At 44.0% G+C, this 17,891-nt stretch overlaps 1 protein-coding gene across 5 annotated transcripts in view; it reads left to right on the top strand.

Annotated features, from left to right (window-relative positions):
* Positions 1-17,538, top strand: part of banp (BTG3 associated nuclear protein) — a 152,375-nt gene extending 134,837 nt beyond the window's left edge. For all 5 annotated transcript variants that reach the window (XM_060915037.1, XM_060915035.1, XM_060915039.1 and 2 more), the window contains one exon: positions 15,567-17,538. In XM_060915037.1, coding sequence (XP_060771020.1) covers positions 15,567-15,689 — 123 coding nt within the window. In that variant the 3' untranslated portion in view covers positions 15,690-17,538. The remainder of the gene's footprint in view (positions 1-15,566) is intronic.
* The last annotated feature ends 353 nt before the right edge of the window (positions 17,539-17,891 follow it).

The following is a 17,891-nucleotide window of genomic DNA, read 5'->3' as shown; positions in this document are numbered from 1 at the left end:
ATCCTGTTGTGATGTGATTGTACGAAACTGATGTAAACAATGTCCTCATATTGCTCTTAACAGGCTGTTGTCCAAGTGTTAAGCCTGGGTATTGAACTTTTCTGGCATCTTGTTCTTCTCTCAAATTCCATCTCTCCTCTCTTTTTTTTCCTTCAACCCATCTCTCAATCTCTCTCACACACAAACTCCTTGGCTGATGTTCAGCACTCAGCCTGTCATCTTTTTTCAGCACGCTGTGCCAAGCCCAGAGGGCTAGTGTGTGTGTGAGACTTCATGACATGCCTTGTTCACCAGATCAGGCTCTGCTCTGTTTGGCCTGATTTCTCACTTAGCCAGGCTTTTCTGAAAGTGATGCCTCTTCCTTCTCAGATCTCAAGTATGAGTTGAGACAACGTTGCCTTGTTAAGAGCAATTTAATGACAGCATGGGTTCACTGGAGAGTGTGTTATCAATTACCTTGTGTGTTGAGCTGTGCTTTCTTGGACCGTCTGGACTTTATTGTAACTTGCTGTAATCATGTTTTGTTTACACGTTGTAGCTATCTGGAAGTATGTTTAATGATGGATGGTTATCAAAGCATTGGAAAGAAATCAACAAGGAAGTTGATTCAAATTAACAAGTTCAGAGCAAGTTAAGCTGGTGAATACTTGTCTGTTCTCCAGCTTTTTTTTTTTAACCATGTTCTAACCTCACAGGAGGGAAACGATCAAAGCAACTATTGAGGGATGGTGAAATTTGCCATAATTACATGAATTTTATAAAGGTCCCCATATCTCAATTCATATATAGGGGTCAGTTTACACTGTCTGCTCTGGGCAATGATAAGGGCATATTTACCTTGACGACTTCTTCATGACTGGCAGAAGCATCATACTGATAAAAAGCAATCAGGAGACACTGCTGGTGATGCATAAAACAATTCCTCACATTTCTTTAAGTTGTATAGTTTAACCTGTTTATCATGTGTTCATAGCATTTGAGATTTCTCGCGTTAATACCTAAAGAAGACCTTGATGGTTCCCTTACTGTCAAAAGGTCAGTGCGTCTACAAAGCTCCACGTTGTGTGAAGAGTAGAGTGAGAATTCTGAGAATTGATATAATCTCTTAGCCAACAGGGATCGTGTTAACGCAGAAATTGTGCATTTATACGCATAAAAATGCCAAAAAATGCATGTTCAGAATTTTAATGTGTCCCGGGATGGAGGGCTCTTACTTGAAGACTTTTTCCCCGATTGCCTTGGCAAATCTGTTAGATCATGTTCTTTAACAAACAAAGCAAAATTGAACAAAACAAAAAGTTCACAACATCGTGGTTGCCTTCATGTGATGTCATCGCAACTACGGATTTGTTTACGTGGCCACGTTGCCTGGTGACCTTTGTGTTTGACAACAACTGGCACAAGACTACCCTTACAGAAAAACCACATGAACTTCACATGTGGTTTCTCACGTGAAATATGTGGAAAATGTGTTTTGCACATGGGAAACGTGGTTTTGGCCCAATTTTATGTGAATCACATGTGGGAATGTTTTACACATGTGGTAACGCTTTCCACATGTGCTCTACATGGTAACACGTTACAAAATCTGGTGCCATGTATTCCACATGTGGTTTTGCACATGGGAAACATGTTATTTGCACATGGGAAACATGTGGTTTTGGCCCAATTTTATGTGAATCACATGTGGGAATGTTTTACACATGTGGTAACATGTTTTCCACCTGTGCTCTACATAGTAACACATGTTACAAAATCTGATACCATGTATTCCACATGTGGTAACATGTGAAATACATGTGAAGTTCATGTGGTTTTTATGAGTGATTTGTAAGTCAAATTCAGTCAACATCTACAGATAAACTTGTAGAAGTTATATCTCAAAGAACAATGTCAGAGACATGTAGTGCTTTTGGATGTAATAACAGACGTGGAGATAAGCCTGGTTTAACTTTTCACTGCTTCCCAGTGAACCCAGAAAGACGAGAAGCATGGCAAGCTGCAGTTAAATGGAAACATTGGATGCCAACAAAACATTCCCGTGTGTGGAGAATATTTTATATCAGGTTAGTGTGAAAGCTTTGTGCAACATTAAAATGTATACAGTGGGGCAAAAAAAGTATTTAGTCAGTCACCAATTGTGCAAGTTCTCCCACTTAAAAAGATGAGAGAGGCCTGTAATTTTCATCATAGGTACACTTCAACTATGAGAGACAAAATGAGGAAAAAAAATCCAGAAAATCACATTGTCTGATTTTTAAATAATTTATTTGCAAATTATGGTGGAAAATAAGTATTTGGTCAATAACAAAAGTTCATCTCAATACTTTGTTATATACCCTTTGTTGGCAATGACAGAGGTCAAACGTTTTCTGTAAGTCTTCACAAGGTTTTCACACACTGTTGCTGGTATTTTGGCCCATTCCTCCATGCAGATCTCCTCTAGAGCAGTGATGTTTTGGGGCTGTCAATGGGCAACACGGACTTTCAACTCCCTCCAAAGATTTTCTATGGGGTTGAGATCTGGAGACTGGCTAGGCCACTCCAGGACCTTGAAATGCTTCTTACGAAGCCACTCCTTCGTTGCCCGGGCGGTGTGTTTGGGATCATTGTCATGCTGAAAGACCCAGCCACGTTTCATCTTCAATGCCCTTGCTGATGGAAGGAGGTTTTCACTCAAAATCTCACGATACATGGCCCCATTCATTCTTTCCTTTACACGGATCAGTCGTCCTGGTCCCTTTGCAGAAAAACAGCCCCAAAGCATGATGTTTCCACCCCCATGCTTCACAGTAGGTATGGTGTTCTTTGGATGCAACTCAGCATTCTTTCTCCTCCAAACACGACAAGTTGAGTTTTTACCAAAAAGTTCTATTTTGGTTTCATCTGACCATATGACATTCTCCCAATCCTCTTCTGGATCATCCAAATGCTCTCTAGCAAACTTCAGACGGGCCTGGACATGTACTGGCTTAAGCAGGGGGACACGTCTGGCACTGCAGGATTTGAGTCCCTGGCGGCGTAGTGTGTTACTGATGGTAGCCTTTGTTACTTTGGTCCCAGCTCTCTGCAGGTCATTCACTAGGTCCCCCCGTGTGGTTCTGGGATTTTTGCTCACCGTTCTTGTGATCATTTTGACCCCACGGGGTGAGATCTTGCGTGGAGCCCCAGATCGAGGGAGATTATCAGTGGTCTTGTATGTCTTCCATTTTCTAATAATTGCTCCCACAGTTGATTTCTTCACACCAAGCTGCTTACCTATTGCAGATTCAGTCTTCCCAGCCTGGTGCAGGTCTACAATTTTGTTTCTGGTGTCCTTTGACAGCTCTTTGGTCTTGGCCATAGTGGAGTTTGGAGTGTGACTGTTTGAGGTTGTGGACAGATGTCTTTTTTTTTTTAAAGATTTTTTTGGGGCTTTTTGCACCTTTATTGGATAGGACAGTGTAGAGACAGGAAATGAGCGGGAGAGAGAGACGGGGAGGGATCGGGAAATGACCTCGGGCCGGAATCGAACCCGGGTCCCCGGATTTATGGTATGGAGCCTTATCCACCTGAGCCACGACGCCCCCAGGTGTGTTTTATACTGATAACGAGTTCAAACAGGTGCCATTAATACAGGTAACGAGTGGAGGACAGAGGAGCCTCTTAAAGAAGAAGTTACAGGTCTGTGAGAGCCAGAAATCTTGCTTGTTTGTAGGTGACCAAATACTTATTTTACCGAGGAATTTACCAATTAATTCATTAAAAATCCTACAATGTGATTTCCTGGATTCTTTCCCCCCATTCTGTATCTCATAGTTGAAGTGTACCTATGATGAAAATTACAGACCTCTCTCATCTTTTTAAGTGGGAGAACTTGCACAATTGGTGGCTGACTAAATACTTTTTTGCCCCACTGTATCTGGATGTGGGCTTTGGATGCGATATATTTTATTAGACCTAATGCTTGGCAAGATGAGCAGCATGTTTATGTACCAATAATGTAGACGAGGCTAAACAACATAAATATACTAGATCTAGGCTCTGGCCTGTTTATTACTATTAGAGGTCTAAAGCTTACCTTTGTCATAATAAGGTCATTTTCTTTATCAGGAATTTCCCATAACATTCCGGCACGAAACCCGCCTCGAAATATCGGTAGGCATCTGTACTTTTGTAAGCCTTTAGCATCTCCGGTGTATTTAAAAGTCCCAAATACTAAACAGTTCAGGAATGTCGTAGTGTCCCAGATCCAGTAGCTGGTTTGCCGAACACTGTTCAAGTGGAATCAATGCTCAATATAATAATAATAATAATAATAATAATAATAATATATTTTTATTTGATTCTTTATATGTATTTATAAATTAAGAAGCCTTTATTTTTGTTTCATGTCCATTCATGCACAGTGAAATTCCTCCTCTGCATTTAACCCATCTGAAGCAGTGAACATGCACACAGGTGCGCATACACAGAGAGAGAGAGAGAGAGAGAGAGAGCAGCATGCAGAACAAATAATAAATAAATATATTTGTGGGTAAATTATATGGATTTGTGATGCCTGCATGTTTCAGCTTTTGGATGTAATGCGATCTGCTGGTATAATATACGTTTCTAATCATTTCAGAGAGATTGTACTGACCGCAGTCATCTCAATTTTCATTATTAACTGTCACAGCTGTTTCTTTGTTTTCTTGGCAATATGGCAGACACTGCGTGAAAAACAAAAATCTATGACATCACTGAAAGTCCTCTATTCCAGGTTAACCACTCACAAAGAATTACTGAAAAACCTTTAACTCTGTGGACTGTCAGTGAAAAAATGTCAAGATCGTGGCCGCACACTGTGACTGTATGGTTGTGTGCGTCTGTGTGTATGTGTGTACAGCTGGACAGAACAGCTGAGCTGTAAACTACGAGACGTGTGTTTGTGATTCATAATTTGTCAAAACCTTATGCTTAATCAGCGTTCCAATCTAAACAGACTTAACATTGGCTTAACAAACCAGCTAAATAAGAGGCTACAAGTTACACAGAGCTTGCTTTCAACTGTGTTTACTTCTCAATGCCAATTTGCCCATTTCTGAAAATTGCCAATTTGACTTAGTCATGTTCGGTCTCCTAGAGCATAGACCTCCAGCCCCAACCCATTGGCTTGGTTCCGGCCATGGGCCCCTACCCTAACCCTAATGTAACCTGATTCTAATTTAACCCCTAAAACTAAGACTTAACCCTCAAACAGCCCTTTGAATAATTGAAGACCAGCCAAAATGTCCTCACTTCCCAAAAATATCCTAATTCTATTGGTTAAAAAAAGTGCTCTTGTCCTCAATATGTACCAAGTACACACACACACAAGAATTAATGTCTAATGTGACTTGATATGTCCAAATGCTTGTTTAATAAACATTCATTTACTGTATCACATTTGGTGCAGCCTGCAATGGTCATACATGTTTGAGACAAGGTCAAGATTTTAGAGGGGAAATGAGTAGTCATACACACACACGTACTTCAACCATCTTCTTAAAGCACAAGATTTATATCCCCCGCTGGCTGAAAGGCCCAAAGGGGATCATGTTGTGGCGATGTCCATCTGTCCGTCCCGGAAAGGGTGTTCACCTTCTGAAATCAACTCCTCTCACAATTTTTGGAGGAATTTCACGTAACTTGGCAGGATTCTTTGTTATGTCAGTAATACACATATTGTAATTTCGTTCACTTCAGTCGCATTTTACCAGAGTTACAGCCCTCGATTAACAAAATTACACTTTGACAATTTCATGAGTGTGTTTTTCTTCTGAAATCAACTCCTCTCACAATTTGTGGAGGAATTTCACCAAACTTGGCAAGAGGCATTGTTATATGTCGGTAGTACGCATATTGTTATTTTGTTCAATTCGGTCGCATTTTACCAGAGTTGCGGCCCTTGATTAACAACCTGGTACTTTCACAATTTCATGAAGGTGTGCTCACCTTCTGACATCAACTCCTCTCACAAATTTTGGACAAATTTCTCGAAGCTTGGCAAAAGGCCTTGTTATATGTCGGTAATACGCATATTGCAATTAAATTTCGTTTGTGAACATTTTACCAGACTTTTGACCCGTGATTAAATAACTTGTTCTTTGACAATTTCATGAGGGTGTATGGTCTTCTGAAATCAACTCCTCTCACAATTTGTGGAGGAATTTCACCAAACTCGGCAAAAGTCTTTGTTATATGACAGTTATACGCATATTGAAATTTTGTTTAATTTGGGCAAATTTTACCAGAGTTATGCCCTTGATTATTAACAAACTTTTACTTTGGCAATTTCATCAAGGTGTGCTTGCTTTCTGAAATCAACCTCCCTCACAATTTTTGTTATCCCCTGCTGGCCGAAAGGCCCAAAGGGGCATTATGCCGTGGCGATGTCCATCCGTCCGTCCATCCCAGGAAGGATACTCACCTTCTGAAATCAACTCCTCTCACAATTTTTGGAGGAATTTCACAAAACTTGACAGGATTCTTTGTTATATGTCCGTAATTCACATAGTGCAATTTCATTCAATTCAGTCGCATTTTACCAGAGTTATGGCAGAGTTGCCAGCGGGGGATATTGTGCTCTCAGAGCACTCTTGGTTGTTTTTTTTTTGGAAGGAAAATGACATGTAGGATGGCGCACAACCACAATTACATGACTGTCCATGACCCATGTTTGATGCTACTGTGCTGTCCCACCCAGTTTGTTTAAATAATAATCTGTACATCTAGAATGAAACTTGATCTTAATTGTGTCTCCAATGCCAGAAGACTTAGAAAAGGTTTGCACTAAAATAAAATTTTAATTTTGTTGGGAAATTTTAGCAGGGATTCTCATCACTGCCCTCTTGTGGAACAGTTACATTTAACGGCTGCGTGCTTGAAGGACATGGGACAGTGCCTTTGGCAGACAAATCATGTCTGTTGAATGTGTTGGGTCAAAACATCCATGTTTTATGTCTATGGCACATAAGGGACTGATGTAGTGTAGGCTGTTGCATTCACAGCTGTGTGGTGTGTGTGTGAAAGAGAGAGAAAAAGGCTGGAGTGTGTGCCTCGAACATGTCCTTGAGTGACACTGCCTCTTCATGTTGTGCAGGTGTATAGTCTCTTGGCGAGTGTGAGAGGAAGGAATGACTCACTGAACATGCTCCGCTCTCAGATGTGACTCATAGTCATCCCTCGTGCTCTACCTCACACACTTGGTGGTTGACAGAGATAAAGTATCGCCTTAATCCAACCCCTCTGCAGTTCACTTTGGTTCAGTGGCCCATTATTGGTCCGGCTCTCAAATAACACAGCACTGATTGAGTTGTGTTCATAACAGTAGTGTTAACAGTGATCAGAGAAAATAAATATTGTATTAATGCAGTGTGCTAACAGGCAGTAAGTTTTAAAAAAAATGTAAGCGATGACAGTATAGTTATAACGTGGTATACATTTCTGTCATGGTGTGGCTGTCGCGGCCACTTTCAATCTGATTTTTTTCCCCCAGTTATTTTCCATTATGCTTCACTAAACTTGTCAATCTAAACTACTGTTCAAAAGTTTGGGGTCACCCAGACAATTTTGTGTTTTCCATGAAAAGTCACACTTTTATTTACCACCATAAGTTGTAAAATGAATAGAAAATATAGTCAAGACATTTTTCTGGCCATTTTGAGCATTTAATCGACCCCCACAAATGTGATGCTCCAGAAACTCAATCTGCTCAAAGGAAGGTCAGTTTTATAGCTTCTCTAAAGAGCTCAACTGTTTTCAGCTGTGCTAACATGATTGTACAAGGGTTTTCTAATCATCCATTAGCCTTCTGAGGCAATGAGCAAACGCATTGTACCATTAGAACACTGGAGTGATAGTTGCTGGAAATGGGCCTCTATACACCTACTAGTGCATCTCAAAAAATTAGAATATTGTGAAAAAGCTCAATATTTTCCATCAGTTATTTAAGAAAGTGAAAATGTTATATATATATATATATATATATATATATATATATATATATATATATATATATATATATATATATATATATATAGACTCATTACACAATGTAAAATGTTTCAAGCATTTTTCTATTTTAATCAGTATGGCATATAGTACAAAAACATAAAAAAAAAACCATCTCAAAATATTAGAATATTTCATTTCAAGTTTGAGTAAAACAGTATGAACACAGTGTATCTCTCGGTCTAGTTCAGTACACACAACCACAATCATGGGGAAGACTGCTGACTCGACTGTTGTCCAGAAGATGATCACTGATGCCCTCCACAAGGAGGGTAAGTGTAAGGTTTCAGAGACAGAGACCCAAATGCAGATCAGTTTGGCAGGTTTATTCTTTTAACACAGTCACAAAGGTCAGGGCAGGTGAAAAGATTATGTTTCAATGCAGTCCTCAACATGTCCAAAAACAAAAAGGCACAGAAGATCACTGTGGGCTTCGTGTTCAAAGTTACTCAGTCAGTTCACAAAAATCCAACAAAAAATCCAGCAAAGCACAGAGGTTAGTAGTAGTACTTTCAGATGCAAAAAGTCATTGAGGCAGTCCACAAAAAATCCATAAGAACAAAAACTCAAAGGTTCCAAGCAGAATTCCAGATTCCACTGATTACTCACGGACAAACAGGATAATCTTCACAGGCAAAAACAGGTTCACAAACATCAGAATCAAGGTCAGGCGATCAGAGACATGACAGAGCTTAAGTAGCAGTCCAGCACACAGAATTAAACAGGAAACAGCTGACACTGATTACAAATGGTGATTGAGTCAGGTGACAAAGGTGAGGCACGAGGGGGGCGTGGCAGGAGACCAAAACAAAGGGCACATGGGACATCAAAACAAACACACTGTCAACACACCTGCAGTACTACAACTGTCCAGTGGGTGGCCAGAGTTCAAGACATTCAGACTAACAGTACCCCCCCCCCCCCCCCCCAACGGACGCCTCCTGGCATCCCCCGGGCAGACACGGGATGCTGACGGCGAAAGTCCCTGACAAGTGTGGGGTCCAATATGTGCCAGGTCGGGACCCAGCACCTCTCCTCAGGGCCGTAGTCCTCCCAATCGACGAGATACTGGAGCCCCGGCGCCGAACGTCCACCAGCCATCGGACAGTGTATGCCTCAGAGCCATCGATGAGGTGAGGGGGCGGGGGGGGGGGGCTTGGGGGCAGGATGCATGGGACCGCACAGAAAGGGCTTGACCCTAGAGATGTGGAATGTGGGGTGGATACGGCGCAGGGGTAAGGGGAGCTTGAGCCGGACAGCTGTGGGGCTGATGACTTTGGCAATGGGGAAGGGGCCGATAAAACATGCTGTGAGCTTGCGAGACTCCGTCTTCAGGGGCAGGTCTTATGTGGAAAGCCATACGTGTTGTCCCTGGCGATATCGAGGGGCCCGGGACTGACGCTTGTCGGCCTGGACCTTCATCCTGGCAGCAGAGCGAAGCAAGGTGGAGCGGGTGCGCCTCCACGTTCGGTGGCACCGGCGGATGAAGGCTTCCACTGATGGAACCCCTACCTCCTTCTCCTGTTCTGGGAACAGTGGCGGCTGGTACCCCAAGGAGCACTCGAAGGGAGATTGACCCGTGGCAGAGGAGATGTGCGAATTGATTGCATACTCTGCCCATGGAAGCTGCTGGCTCCAGGAGGATGGGTTCTGGGACGCCATACAGTGTAGCACAGTCTCCAGCAACTGGTTCGCCCTCTCGGTCTGGCCATTGCTCTGCGGGTGAAAACCAGAAGATAAACACACAGAGGCACCAAGCAATTTACAGAAAGCCTTCCAGAATGCAGATGTGAATTGGGGACCCCTGTCTGATACCACTTCTACAGGCAACCCATGTATGCGGAATACATGTTGGATCATCAGGTTAGCAGTGTCTTTGGCAGATGGAAGACCAGGCAGGGGAATGAAATGAACAGACTTTGAGAAACGATCCACAACAGTAAGAATGGTAGTGTTACCGTCTGATGGGGGCAGACCAGTCACGAAATCTAAGGAGATGTGGGACCATGGTCTTTGGGGCACGGACAGGGGTTGCAACAGGCCAGCAGGGGGTTGAGTAGAGGTCTTGTTTTGGGCACAGACCTGGCAGGACCGGACAAAGTTGGTAATGTCCTCCTTCATGGACGGCCACTAAAATCTCTTCCCAATGAGCGCTTGGGTTCGTCGGGGTCCAGGATGGCAGGATAACTTGGTGGAGTGACCCCACTGCAGCACCTGTGAGCGGATAGAGTTAGGAACATACAGACGGTTAGTGGGACATTGACTGGGGCCTGCTTCATCCGCTTGAGCAGCCTTCACAGTGGATTCCACATCAAACAGAGCTGCCCCCAAAATGCAGTGGGAAGGGAGGATGGTGTTAGAGTCTGTATTCGTCTTGGACATGGGAAACTGTCGGGACAGAGCATCAGGCTTAACATTTTTATGACCAGGGCGGTAGGACAGGGTGAAGTTAAACCTGGAGAAGAATAGGGACCAGCGTGCTTGTTGGGGGTTGAGTCTCTTGGCTGAACTGATGTATTGCAGGTTCTTATGGTCAGTCCAGACCAAAAATGGCAGCGGGGCGCCCTCCAACCAGTGCCGCCACTCCTCCAGGGCTAACTTCACTGCAAGCAGCTCCCTGTTCCCCATGTCATAGTTCTGTTCTGTTGGTGACAGACAGTGAGAGAAGGCGGCACATGGGTGTATGCGATTATTCTTAGCAGAATGTTGGGAGAGCACAGCGCCAACACCCACCTCAGAAGCGTCTACCTCCACAATGAACTGCCGGTTGGGATCGGGTTGGATCAGGATTGGAGCAGAGGTGAATTGCCACTTCAGGTCTTGAAAGGCCTCCTCTGCAACTGTGATCCAAACGAACTTGACTGCTGAAGAGGTCAGGGCGGTGAGGGGGGGGCGGCTACAGTGCTGAAATTTCGGATAAAGCGCTGGTAAAAGTTGGCAAAGCCAAGGAAGCTCTGCAGGTCCCGTCAACTAGCAGGTGTGGACCATTCCAACACTGCCTTGACCTTACGTTGGCCCATTTGAATGCCCCCCGGGGTGATCACATACCCGAGGAAAGCGACCATCTCCTGGTGGAACTCGCATTTCTCCGCCTTCACAAGCAGCTGGTTCTCCAGAAGACGCTTCAGGACCTTACGGACATGAACAACATGCTCAGTGAGTGACTTGGAAAAAATCAAGATGTCATCTAAAAACACAAAGACAAATTGATTGCGCATGTCCCTCAGGACATCATTGACCAGGGGTGTCCAAACTGATCCATAAAGGGCCGTGTGGCTGCAGGTTTTCATTCCAGCCATGCAGCAGCACACCTGACTTGGCTCATTCAGTCAACTGAACTGTCTTCACACAGTCAAATACTTGCAGCCACACCCACCCTTGATTAAAGGGTGGGTGTGTCAGTTGATTGAATAAGCCAAATGAGGTGTGCTGCTGCATGGCTGGAATGAAAACCTGCAGCCACACAGCCCTTTATGGATCAGTTTGGACACCCCTGTCATTGAAGGCCTGAAAAACCGCAGGGGCATTGGTAAGGCCAAATGGCATGACCAAGTACTCATAATGGCCTGAGGTGGCGTTAAAGGCCGTCTTCCATTCATCCCCCTCATGGATACGGACCAGGTGGTAGGCATTCCTTAAGTCCAGCTTGGTGAATACCTTGGCTTCTTGGAGGAGTTCAAACGCTGAGGACATGAGAGGGAGAGGGTAATGGTTTTTAATAGTGACATCATTTAAACCACGGTAATCAATGCAGGGGCGTAACGAACAGTCCTTTTTTCCAACAAAGAAAAAACCGGCTCCTGCAGGAGATGAGGAAGGGCGGATGATGCCTGCAGCGAGGGACTCTTGAATGTACTTGTTCATAGCTTCTGTCTCAGGCCGTGACAAGGAGTACAAACGACCTCTAGGGGGAGTTGTGCCGGGAAGGAGGTTAATAGCACAATCATAGGGGCAGTGAGGGGGTAAGGAAGAGGCTTTGGACTTACTGAATATAGGCTTGAGGTCCATATAATCCGGAGGAACGCCTGACAGATCTGGAAACTCCTCGTTGACATCAGAGACAGGTTTCGACAGAGTCTGGGCCTGAAGGAGACAGTTTGAGTGGCAAAATGGGCTCCAACCCATAATACACTTCCCTACCCAGTCAATATGTGGGTTGTGCTTAATAAGCCAAGGGTAGCCAAGAACTACTGGAGCATGAGGGGCATTAATGACAAGAAAGCGTAACTGTTCATGATTGTTGCCAGAGAGGGTGAGACTCACCGGAGCAGTGGTGTGAGTGATGTTGGCCAATTTCACTCCAGTCAATGCGTTGGCCACCAGGGGTTCCTCCAGGCTCTCGGTAGGCAGACTCCACTGACTCACCAGGCTGGCGTCGATGAAGTTCTCCTCGGCACCAGAGTCGACAAGAACTCCCACCTCCAGTTGTTGATCTCCCCACCAGAGGACAGCTGAGAGAAGAGTGCGCTGAGCAGAGGAGGGGTGTATGGGGGTCACTCTCACCAGTACCCCCCTCACAGGTGAGCGTTGGCTTTTGCTGGACAGGAGGCAACGAAGTGACCTGGTTGGCCACAGTACAGACAGGAGCGTGTGTTGATTCTTCTTTGCCTTTCCTCTTGGGTCAGGCGGGTGCGGTCCACTTGCATGGGCTCTGGTACCGATGTAGTGGTGGGAGGAGAAGGAGGGGGCATGACTGGACTGACAAGAGGCCTTCCTGCTGGGGACCCAAAGGTCCTCGCCCGGCGGCGTTGCTGTAGCCTGGTGTCAATGCGGATTGCAAGGTTGACGAGGTCCTCACAGGAGCTGGGCAGATCGTGAGAAGCCAACTCATCTTTGATCTCTTCCGACAGGCCATTAAGGAAGGTGTCAGAGAGCCTCAGTGCCCCATCCTGTTGTGGTTGCAAGAGTTTGAAAGTCAATGGCAAAGTCTGACACCGACCTACGACCCTGGCGCATATGGAGTAGCTCATAGGCAGCCTCATGCCCTTGCTTGGATTGATCAAAGACACTCTTCATCTCAGTCGAAAACTCCTGGAAATTCCCACAGATTGCTGACTGAGCATCCCACACTGCAGTTCCCCACTCTCTGGCACGCCCCGACAGCTGGGTGATCACACAGGCAACCTTTGCTCGATCGGTGGGGAAGGTACCTGGTTGCAGCTCAAAGATGAGGGTACACTGAGACAGGAAAGAGCGGCAGGTACCGGGTTCACCAGCGTACTTCTCCGGTGGGGGCAGTCATGGCTCACGGGCTGGTTGTGCAGTTGAGGCAGACTGGGCAGGCTCTGCAGGCTGGGCAGGGTCTGTGGACTGTGCAGACGCAGACTGGGAGAGTTGGAGTGGCTGGAAATGGGCTGTCAGGTCTCTGATGCTGGCAGCTACTGCCTCCAGTTGGGCTTGTTGGTGGCCCAGAAGCGCTCCATTGGTGGCCCAGAAGCGCTCCATGCTGTTCAAGACAAGCTCTCAGGCACTCTGGATCTGCTAGGTCCATCCTGCTCTGATTGCACTGTAAGGTTTCAGAGACAGAGACCCTAATGCAGATCAGTTTGGCAGGTTTATTCTTTTAACACAGTCACAAAGGTCAGGGCAGGTGAAAAGATTATGTTTCAATGCAGTCCTCAACACGTCCAAAAACAAAAAGGCACAGATCATCACTGTGGGCTTCGTGTTCAAAGTTACTCAGTCAGTTCACAAAAATCCAACAAAAAATCCAGCAAAGCACAGAGGTTAGTAGTAGTACTTTCAGATGCAAAAAGTCATTGAGGCAGTCCACAAAAATCCATAAGAACAAAACTCAAAGGTTCCAAGCAGAATTCCAGATTCCACTGGTTACTCACGGACAAACAGGATAATCTTCACAGGCAAAAACAGGTTCACAAACATCAGAGTCAAGGTCAGGCGATCAGAGATAGAGCAGAGAAATGACAGAGTTTAAGTAGCAGTCCAGCACACAGAATTAAACAGGAAACAGCTGACACTGATTACAATGATGATTGAGTCAGGTGACAAAGGTGAGGCACGAGGGGGGCGTGGCAGGAGACCAAAATAAAGGGCACATGGGACATCAAAACAAACACACTGTCAACACACCTGCAGTACTACAACTGTCCAGTGGGTGGCCAGAGTTCAAAACATTCAGACTCTAACAGTAAACCACAAAAGGTCATTGCTGAAAAGGCTGGCTGGAAAAGGTGCGCAAGCAACAGGGATGGCCACAGTCTTGAGAGGATTGTCAAGAAAAGTTGATTCAAGAACTTGGGAGAGCTTCACAAGGAGTGGACTGAGGCTGGTGTCAGTGTATCAAGACCCATCATGAACAGACATCTTCAAGAAAGGGGATACAACTTTCGCATTCCTAATATCAAGCTACTCCTGAGCCAGATACAATGTCAGAAGTGTCTTATCTGGGCTAAGGAGAGAAAGAAATGGACTGTTGCTCAGTGGTCCAAAGTCCTCTTTTCAGATGAAAGTACATTTTGCATTTAATTTGGAAATCACGGTTCTAGAGTCTGGAGGAAGAGTGGAGAGGCACAGAATCCAAGGTGTTTGAAGCCCAGTGTGAAGTTTCCACAGTCTGTGATGATTTGGGGTGCCATGTCATCTGTTGGTGTTGGTCCACTGTATTTTATCAAGTCCAAAGTCAACACAGCCATCTACCAGGAGATTTTAGAGCACTTCATGCTTCCATCTGCTGACGAGCTTTTTGGAGATGCTGATTTCCTTTTCCAGCAGGACTTAGCACCTACCCACAGTGCCAAAACTACTACCAAATGGTTTGCTGACCATGATATTACTGTGTTTGATTGGCCAGCCAACTTGCCTGACCTGAACCCCGTAGAGAATCTATGGGGTATTGTCAAGAGGAAGATGAGAAACACCCGACCCAAAAATACAGACACGCTGAAGGCCACTATCAAAGCAACCTGAGCTTCAATAACACCTCAGCAGTGCCACAGACTGATCACCTCCATGCCACACCGCATTGATACAGTAATTCATGGTAAAGGAGCCCCAACCAAGTATTGAGTGTATAAATGAATATACTTTTCAGAAGTTGGACATTTCTGTATTGTAAATCCTTTTTTTGATTGATCTTAGGGAATATTCTAATAATTTGAGATACTGGATTTCTGATTTTCATGAGCTATAAGCCATAATCATCAAAATTAAAACAAAAAAGGCTTTAAATATTTCACTTTACATGTAAAGAATATAGAATATATGAAAGTTTACCTTTTTGAATTAAATTATGAAAAAAAAGGAACTTTTTCATGGTATTCTAATTTTTTGTGATGCACTAGTATGTAGATATTGCACCAAAAACCAGACATTTGCAGCTAGAATAGTCATTTACCACATTAGCAATGTATAGAGTGGATTTCTGATTAGTTTAAAGTGATCTTCATTGAAAAGAACAGTGCTTTTCTTTCAAAAATAAGGACATTTCAAAGTGACCCCAAACTTTTGAACGGTAGTGTACTCATCTGCTTTCATCACAAGCCATATTCATCTTACCTGTTTCTGTCTCCTTCTACCTCTTTTTGTCTATTCAGGCCGAGGCACTAGGCTCTACGCTGCAGGCGGAGATGGAGGTGAAGGAGGCAATACAGATTCAGCAAGGGGCGAATGGAGAAGTGGTCCAGATCCAGATGCCTGTCAACACAGTGGGCACCTGAGACACCAGCTCATGCACTCTCTCTCTCTCTCTCTCTCAAACACAAGACTCCTCCGCATACACAGATGCATCGTTGCAATTCTGCAGCAGCAGCACTCGAGATTCAGAGAGAGTGATAAAGACTGATGTGTGTGGATGTTCTAACTCAAAATTTGAGGCACAACCATGGGAGAGAGTCTTAGTTTAAACAAATCATATAATTCCTTTTGGGTTGACCAGTCTATTGGCAATCTCCTGACAATCACAGACTGTGAAAGCCAGTCAGCTTATTAATACAAAAGCAATGTTGGCTCTAGTGCAGGCTTGTTAAGGCTGCATGTGATACAGGCTGTGGCCCAGCTGAGTACAGGATAAAGGAGCCCCACCACATACACATGCAGGTGCGCATCTGTGCTCCATCACGGCAGCAGCTTCACTGTGCAAAATGAGTTTATTTAACTACAGTTTAGAGGAATCCGTCTAGCTGTTAGGTTTTCAAATTCAGCTAATCATCTCCCAGTTATAAAAAAGAGCCTACCTTGTAAAAACTTGAAGTTGGCAAATGAAGGAGTCTTTGCTTTGCATGCTTGCTACAAGGTCTGGTTTCCTAATCAGCTAATGCATCTACTGCATATCTCTTATCATACTGATTTGTTTGAAAATAATAAGTGAATTATTTTTTTTTCCATTTCATTTGTTTGCTGTCGTTGTTTGGCTTTCAGCTGGGTTTCACAGTGATTAACCCTTTAAAGTGGATTGTAGTTTTCTGATACCTGATGGTAACAGATGTATTAAACAGAAATATTTATGGTGCTTTATTAGCAGACATTTGCTCCATACTGTAGATAGGAAACATGAATTTGTATTTGACAGTGATAATGATCAAACCTATGTACATACAATGTGTTGCCTAAGTATTAACCCCCTCCCCATACTTTTCCACATTTTGTTCTGGAACTGAAATGGATTCCATTGGGATTATGTGTCATGTATTTGAGTTCTGGTGCAAGGAGTTTCCGCCATAAGTCACATAATTAGTTGAATGGAATCCAACTGTGTACAATTAACATATCACATGATTTCAATATAAATAAACCTGTAATGGGGGGCGTCGTGGCTCAGTCGACTAAGGCGCCATACCATAAATCCGGGGACCCGGGTTCGATTCTGACCCGAGGTCATTTCCCGATCCCTCCCCGTCTCTCTCCAGCTCATTTCCTGTCTCTGCACTGTCCTATCCAATAAAGGTGAAAAAAAGCCCCCAAAAAAATCTTTAAAAAATAAACCTGTAATGTATCTGGAAGGCCCCAGAGTTTGGTAGAGAACATATCTAACCAAACAGCAGTCCAGGATATATAGCTCCATCTTTGAACATCTAGTCCAGCATTAAATTAAATCCGTTTTTAAAGCATGGTCATGATATGGAACATCTGAAACTCTGTCTTGAGGAAGCTATCCACCAAATGTCAGTCACCAAGTAAGGACACCATTAGAAGCAAGAGAAGCAAACAAAAGTCTAAAAGACAACTCTAAATGTGATGTTATCACCACCTTGCTTCAATATGTGAATAGTCTCAGAGTGATAAGCAATTTTGGATTTCCACCACTTGTAGGACTTTGTGCCAAGGTCTAATTCTTCAGTTGAACTCAACAGAACAAAGAACCACATGCTTGCTGAGTCTCCATCAAGCTTTGTTTTGCACTGTAGAGAATACACTGTTGTACATTGTGTATATGACTTGTTCAAAAGGGAATAAACGAATGCCATTGCCACATATTCGTACTGCATATGTTTTGGTTCTGAGTGTCAGCAGTAGCTGGGATACAGAATTCAATAGAGAATAAAAAATAAAAAAACTTTCTAAACATTACTGTGTCTCCTGATGCTGCTAGGAGTTGAGTTACGAGACCTTTGGGCACTATCTATGAAACAAGATCTGGGTTTAGTGCCAGTGCTGTCACGATTATTAAAACACGTGATTTGGAATTCAGAGGCCTATGGTGTAATGGGCGATATTGTAAGTGTTGTAGTATTGCGGCTGTTTGCTGTTAAAAGAGTCGTCTGTTTTCTGTTAATTTTATATTCTGGGGACTGGGTGTGTTGAAGGATAAAGTACTTCCTCGAGGTCACCACACATTTTCTCATCACAGCTCAAGATACGGTAACCGAACTAAGCTTCCCCTCCTGTTATAATGCTTCCTCTGTCTGTGTGTGTGTGTGTGT

Source organism: Neoarius graeffei, chromosome 2 (genome assembly GCF_027579695.1).
Source record: "Neoarius graeffei isolate fNeoGra1 chromosome 2, fNeoGra1.pri, whole genome shotgun sequence".
In the NCBI taxonomy this organism is placed as follows: Eukaryota; Metazoa; Chordata; class Actinopteri; order Siluriformes; family Ariidae; genus Neoarius; species Neoarius graeffei.
Note: the sequence above shows the minus strand (reverse complement) of the source record. Positions and strands in the feature narration are given on the sequence as shown.